The sequence below is a fragment of the Geospiza fortis genome, unplaced genomic scaffold (assembly GCF_000277835.1).
Source record: "Geospiza fortis unplaced genomic scaffold, GeoFor_1.0 scaffold171, whole genome shotgun sequence".
NCBI classification, from domain to species: Eukaryota; Metazoa; Chordata; class Aves; order Passeriformes; family Thraupidae; genus Geospiza; species Geospiza fortis.
The window spans coordinates 3,288,796-3,295,873 of NW_005054313.1; the positions used below are offsets into that span (position 1 = coordinate 3,288,796).

At 38.1% G+C, this 7,078-nt stretch overlaps 1 protein-coding gene across 1 annotated transcript in view; it reads right to left on the reverse strand.

Moving 5' to 3' along the window:
* Positions 1-1,594: 1,594 nt before the first annotated feature.
* Positions 1,595-7,078, reverse strand: part of BLOC1S6 (biogenesis of lysosomal organelles complex 1 subunit 6) — a 6,796-nt gene continuing 1,312 nt past the window's right edge. Inside the window, exons 2-5 of the mRNA XM_031055896.1 lie at positions 6,311-6,455; positions 5,160-5,247; positions 4,469-4,555; positions 1,595-3,730 (exon numbers count right to left, since the gene is read on the reverse strand). Coding sequence (XP_030911756.1) covers positions 3,611-3,730; positions 4,469-4,555; positions 5,160-5,247; positions 6,311-6,455 — 440 coding nt within the window. The 3' untranslated portion in view covers positions 1,595-3,610. The remainder of the gene's footprint in view (positions 3,731-4,468; positions 4,556-5,159; positions 5,248-6,310; positions 6,456-7,078) is intronic.

The following is a 7,078-nucleotide window of genomic DNA, read 5'->3' on the forward strand; positions in this document are numbered from 1 at the left end:
TCCTCCGGGCAGGTGCCGATGGCACCCACAGCTCCAACCCCGTGCTTCCCAAAGTTTTGAAACTCCAGTCCTAAACCTGGCCCCCTGCCAATCCCCGGTAACCCAGCCGTGCATTCGGCATTGGCCGCCGTCCCAGGCAGCAGCCCAGTCCCACCTGGACACACACAGCACAGTCCGTTACCGACAGCAGAAATCACAACCACTGCAGCACCTGCCACGGAGGGAGCGCGGATACTGCAATATCTGAACTTTCATGGAGGGAGCACTGATTCTTCAGCATCTCTTTCTCTTACCTGAGAGCACCAGCCCTAAACTATAATCTAGGAGCCCTTTCCCATAGACAGAAAAACAGCAAAATTATTAAGCTTCGTAAAATAACACCAAAACACTTACTAGATCAATAAATAATAATAAATGAGCTCTGATGGAGTGCAACCCCCAGTGATAGGCAAAGGCTCTCTTTTCAAAGCTGCTGAACACCCAGAGTTCCTGGGTTTCACTGGACAGAAAATGTACTGAAAGAAGGCACAAATCAGTATTTTTCAGAGTGTGTCATAGAGATCAGACTTTTTGTTAATAAAAGAGACTTCTCTAAAGAGAAAAAAGCCCCAGGGTTTGTAGTTACATCCTTTAAAACACCCAAACTGCCCATTTTTATAATTTATATGAGTTTCTCAACTTCCTGTTTCCAGTTGCCTTTGTATAATCATAGTGCAGCCTTTTTTCCACATTTTTTGTTCTAAGAGGTTGATCCTCATCTCTTCATGAGAAAATTGTTGGGCTGTTTTTTTAAACATGTATTTTTAGGACGGCCTTTAAACATTGCAGTATTTTCTTTAAGCTCCCATACATATTTCCCCACTTGCTTACAGAGATAGCCTGCAGTTTTAATTAAAAAAATTACTCAAATGAATTCCATAATTCAGAAACTCACAAACCAAGCATGTTGAAACTCCTCACCTGCAGCACAGAGGCCTCCAGCAGCCGTAGGGAGCAAGCACTGCCTTAACCTTTCCAAAGTCCGGGCAGGATGAGAGGGTGGGAGCTGCTGTGTGAGGGCAGGGCACACACTGCCTAACCCTAACCCTGGACTACCACATTTATCTACTCCATAAGGAACTTTTTATAAAATCAAGCACGACTAAGTGTACACAGCAACAGAACTGCTCACTTAAGCTGTGCATGATGAAGAAAGCACGTATTTTTAGATGTCAGTATTGTTAATTTCATCCAATGTAGCATTTACTTTTATGCATTAAGACTTACAAGAGTACTTGGCAGAACATCCTATGGAGATAATGAATTATAGTTTTCACTCAAGTAATTTAAGAACACATTAATAGAAGTTATGTAAATGGAACAAACTTCATCCTATAAATTTTTATTAATTTCCCCCCTTTATTACAGAAAGGTCATTTAATAAAATTAGGTCCTTAGTCATAGAAAACCCAGATCTTATCATGCTTTTATGGGAAAAGTTAATCAATCACATTTTTATGTATGTGCATGTGATTCCTCAAGTAAGCACTGTTAGCTTTGACTCCTTTCACTGGATATTATCCCAAATGCTGAAATGTACCAAATTTCAAAAATATCAATTTCTATGAATTTCTAGTTTTAATTAAAGTAACCACGATTTTTTAAACAAAACAAAACAAAATCCCACAAAACCACAGTTCTTTGGAAAAACCACACAGTTATTGACAGAGAGAGAAAATACAACATAATACAGTAAACTGGATTCTATGAGGGCATACAAATCAAGAAATATCAAAGGAATTCAATCCTGATTTGGATACCGAGGCATCCAGGTTCATGTTATAGTTTAATGAGAACGATTTTAATTCCCAGAATCTGACTGTGAAATTACATTACAAAATAAAATACTTAGACAACATTTAGTTATGTACATTCTGCTCCAAAAAATGGACTGTGGAAATTCTTTACATTTCTCTTAGAAATACATACAAACCACAGCAGAGGCCAACAATCCACTGGCAATTAACAGCCATGAGTCAACTTCAGGGAAAAATACCTGGGGAAAGTTTTAATCTAATACTGCTTCACTAAAAGCATTTCAGTGTCTCTTCAGACTGCTTTAAGCAGTTTGTTCTCCTTGCCCCAAAACATTATCCCAGTTTACCTTGCATGATGCCTGGGTACTTGTTAGAGTACGTCTTTCACAGAAGAAGATAGCAAATATTAAGAACAGGAAATTAGGAGTTCAGAAAATGACAACAGAGAAAGTCCAGGCAGGTGCACACTGTGTGAGTCATCTAAAACAGAAGGAAAAGTAAAATGGACTGTGCCCCTGTAATACATCCCTATACATATTTTAAGGAAAACTTTACATAGCTTACCCTTTATCTTACTTCAAAACACAGCATTTACATTATCACTTAAAAAGAAAGACAGATATACTTGAAAAGAAACACAGTTATAAAATAACTAGTTTGTTAGCCTGTAGGAACAAATAATTTAAAGCTCTTTCACTAGTCTAGACAATTTGTACATTCATTTGAATGGGAGTTCACACCAAGTGCTGCAAGATAGGAATTACATTCAGAGAAATGGATATCAATGTCCATTCCAAATTTCTCATCAATAGACACTAATATAATCATCAATCTGGGCGAGGACTCTTATAAAAAATCTCTTAGATAGCCCTGAAGTGCAAATGATTCATTTGTTAAGGAAAAAACACTAAATGCAGTAGTTTTCCCACAAGTGGCTGAATTTCACATGAAGTGGAAAAGTTTAGTTTTGGTTATATTTTATTTTGTCACACAAGATAAAAGAAATTACAACTTCTAATCCCACAAAAATATGCTTAGACCATACAAGTCTTCCTAATAAACCATTACAGAAACAACAGTTTCTTGGTTTGACTTAAATGTTTGTGGAAGCACAATCTTTGCATTGTGCACACATCAATTTTGACAATCTTTAGAGTTCCGCTTCTCCCCTGCCAATCATTTCAGCTGGGAACTTATTCAGAAGTTACTTTAAAGCTGTTCTAAGTAACTTGATGACAAAAAAAAGAAAAAAAAAGATTGCTGCAATGAAGTGAACTTTTCAGAAAATACACTATTTTCTTCAGTTCTTTAGAGATGGATCAAACTAAGGCTGCACAAGAAATCAGTATTTATGATCAAAGCCAGATCCCAACTGCATGAAACAAAGCAGTTTCAGTGAAAATGCAGGCACTGAAGCCTGGTGATGAGAACTGAACTTTAGGAACTTCTCTGCATTTTGTCTGAAAAACATGTGCCAGTCATAAAATCTCAGAATTCTAAACACCAAATGAACAGAAGACAACAAAAATGGATAGGTACTTAAAACTATGATGCCTTGTTCTCTTATATACATACATATAAAAATTAACTTACATTATAATATCAAACTGCATAGCATTACAAAAGAAGGCAACTTGAATGGCTGAAATTAAAAAATGTGAATGTTACCAACTGTATTATTACCATTCTGGAATTTATAATACCAGAGAGTAGACTGTTGCTAGCAACAGCTATAGCCCAATTTAAGCAAAGTCTGCCTTAATTCCAGTGAATGTAGAAATCATTAATTCAGACAAGTTGTTGCATGATCTGTTTCAGGTCCTCTTTGCAGGTTTTGCTGTTAACTGTTTCTCCCTTTCAAGTTCCTTCTCACGTTGCTGCTCCCGTTCCAACTCTTCCTTCTGCCTCTTTTGTTGCAGCTTAAGCGCTCTTTTCTAAACAGAAAAGACAAGAAAAAAGTTTTTCAGATATATTTAAGGTGAAGCAACAAACAAAATCCCTCCCATTGTGCCTCTCTCTAACATCTTCCTTATGACTGAACTTAGCATAAACTGTTCCTTTTTGCTTCATCCCTCCCACTTTCAGCTTACTGTTCAGAAATGGGAGGTTTGTGATCCACACTGGGAAAACACGAACTGGAGCCCCTTCAGTCTCACTAAAAGTCATCCTTTGTATACCTGACAAGGTTCTTACCATGCAATTTACTGCCTCCAAGAAAAAAATTCTCTTGTTGAACACACTGACTAATCTTGCCAGAATGTAACCAGGCTGTCTATATAGCATGAAACCAGTGAACTTATGCCACTGTTAATGGTACATTAAGCAGAAGGAGAAATTCTTACATTTGTGACAATCTAGTTTCCATTGAAATGAAACTGAAACAACAAATAGAACTGCTTGGAAGTTCTAAAGTAACAGAACAAGGCACGATTCTTACACCACCTAAACATGAACATTACACTGAAAGAGTAGTTCAGATGTGTAAGATGCTTGAGCACCATTAGGAGCAAGTGAAAGGTTAAAAACATACATGGCTTGGAGCTACTGAAAGCATCATTTTAAGATAAAATTCTATTTTAATCTGAATTTTCAGCATGCAACCAACATAAAAGTTGGAAGTCAATAATACATAAGTATCTGTATTGGAAAAAAAAAATATTTATCCCACTTACTTTTAACTTTGATGTCTTCTCATGCAGCATCATCATTTCATTTCTAATACTCACTAACTTGTTGTGATAGTGTTTAGCTTCTGAAAACTTAAAAACCGTAACTTTTAAAGCATTGACTGTCAAGTTAGAATAGTTGTTTTATAAAGATACACAGTAAAACAGCAATCAAAAACAGTGATTACCAGAACAGTTTGATAATGGAACAAACATGTTCAAGTTTATATATAAAATTTACATATCACATATATTAATACAGAAAACTACTACATCTCAACAGTTACACACAGTAATCTACTGAGTTAAGATTCATGAAACAGAACAAAAATATTACAACTTTATGCACCATACAGGAGTGTTTTGTGCACCATTCCTGCTAGTCTGGGGAGGCACACAGATCCCATGCTGGAGTCTCAATCCCACTGAAAAAATGCGTACATTTGCTTTGGCTGCTGGCTTTGAACAGCCAGTCCCACCAATGCTGCCTGCCTGAGCCTGCACTCTCTTCCCAGCGCCCTTCCTATTTAAGGGAAACATGCTGGTTCCCACCCTCTCCAGCAGTTTGTCCCTAATATCTGAACTGGTTTTCTTTCTGTAGGTCATTAAGAAAAAGGAAAAGACACAAGCTGCTAGGAATGCTTCAGCACTAAAATCTATGCTAATCTAGAATTTAAAAGGCATTACTGATACTTACCAAAGCATTGATATCAACAATGGAGTTACACTCCTTGAATTTTGAAATTTCTTGTTCTAATGTTTCTAGCAGTACCACTTGGTTCTGTCTAAAACAAAAAAGATGCATAAACCCAAAGTAAAGCACCACATATGCTTTTCAACCAGCCCTTTAAATAGACTTTTAATCAAAACAGTATCAATAAACATTTCTCAATTCCAGATTCCTCTTACGCATTGCTAGGCAATTTCAATAAAAATGAGAGTACATGACTTTAGAAAAATCCAAGCTGCTATTTGTTGCACAAATTCAGCTGGTATCATACAGCAGATGGATATCCAGGATAAATATCCCCAAAACCCTGAAGAGGCACTCTCCAGGTTGCAGTGGTTGACTGAAAGGAAGAACAATTAGTTTTTGACTTTCCACTTGGGTGCCTCTGCATCATGATGCAGGACTAAGTTATTTCTGTACAGAACTCATGTGGATTCCTGGTGATTATTAAGGATCTCCATCCCACACAAATCAGCTCAAATCTTTCCAGACAAAGGCTGTCCTTGGCAGGAGCATAACCACATCATGCACAGTGAAACCCAAACTAAGGTACCCTGCAAAACCTGAGATGGATCTATGTAAAGCTCTTTCCAGTATCTCTGTATCCACGGCAAATCTGATCTGCATCTGAAATCAACTATTCTTGGTTATCAGTGAGGTATCAGTGTACAAAGAACTGTTATCTGTTTAGCTCCTTACTTCTATTTTTCAAGTGTTTTGCAATATGGTTTAGAGACTGATAAATAATATATCTCATTACAAGCTGCCCTGAATACAAACTGCATGTCCCCAAGCAAAATCAATCCAGCTTTTAGCACACTTTTCCACTACAGAAGTGAATAATCATTTAAGAAATCTAGGTCTTCTGCTCTGCCTGGCTTAGGGGATTTTACTTTTCTAGTGTTACACATTCTTCAGCCATAGTGCTCACAGGCTGCACTGCAGATTATACACCCCCTGCTACTCCCACAGATCACTGAATTATTCAGGCTGCTCGAGTCAGGATACAGAAATGCTAACAAACTATATTCCAGTTAAAGGGAGCTGGCACATTATATTGAAAAGAGCAGCAAACCAAGTATGCCTGTGTATGAAGTTAGTTCCAAAAATCTGCTTACGTAAGTTCCTGCAGTGCTGATTTTGATCGCTGAAGATCAGGTAGATAGTGGGAAATCAATCCTTCAGTCAGCTGCTCCACAGCCTTCTCATCTATTAAAGGCAGATCTTCTACAACTCCTTCATCTGGAGACGCATCACTGGGAGCTACACCAAAGAACAGCAAGGCTGAGTGTAGTGTGACAGGTCAGCACATACTTCAAGCCTCACCTAAGCAACTAGATTTTCCTTTTCAAAAAATGAAATTTATTAAAACACATTAAAATTCTTGGCACTTTTCAACTAAACTGGACTTTCGTCTTCCTCTTCTTCTTTATTCCTGCCTTATTCTCAGTCCTGTATCACAGGCTTCCTGGTAAACTCTTATGTGAACAGCAGCAGAATAGAAAGAGCGAAATATAACTGTTCCATATACATCTTAAAAAAAAAAAAAAATTGAGTATTTCAGTCTACTGAAGAAAAAAACGGGCAACATCATTGTTCTGACTATGTATCAAGAGTAGCTTAACAACGCCCAACCTTTCCTTTCAAAGTCTGAGAACAAGCCAGACTATGAAAGGTCTTCGCCTGTCACTCAAAACACCAAGAGTTCATGCTGAACTCCAAGAGCTGAACTTCACAGCCTGTAAGTTTTGTATGGGCACGCTATGATTTTCTTCTGTCTGCTCGTGGAAGACAAAACCCTTCACAGGCCCCCGCACGGGGGAGAACGCTGCGGGAGGGAGCCCGCCCGTAACCCCGGCTGTGGCGGAGCCTCCCGGCGAGGGCTC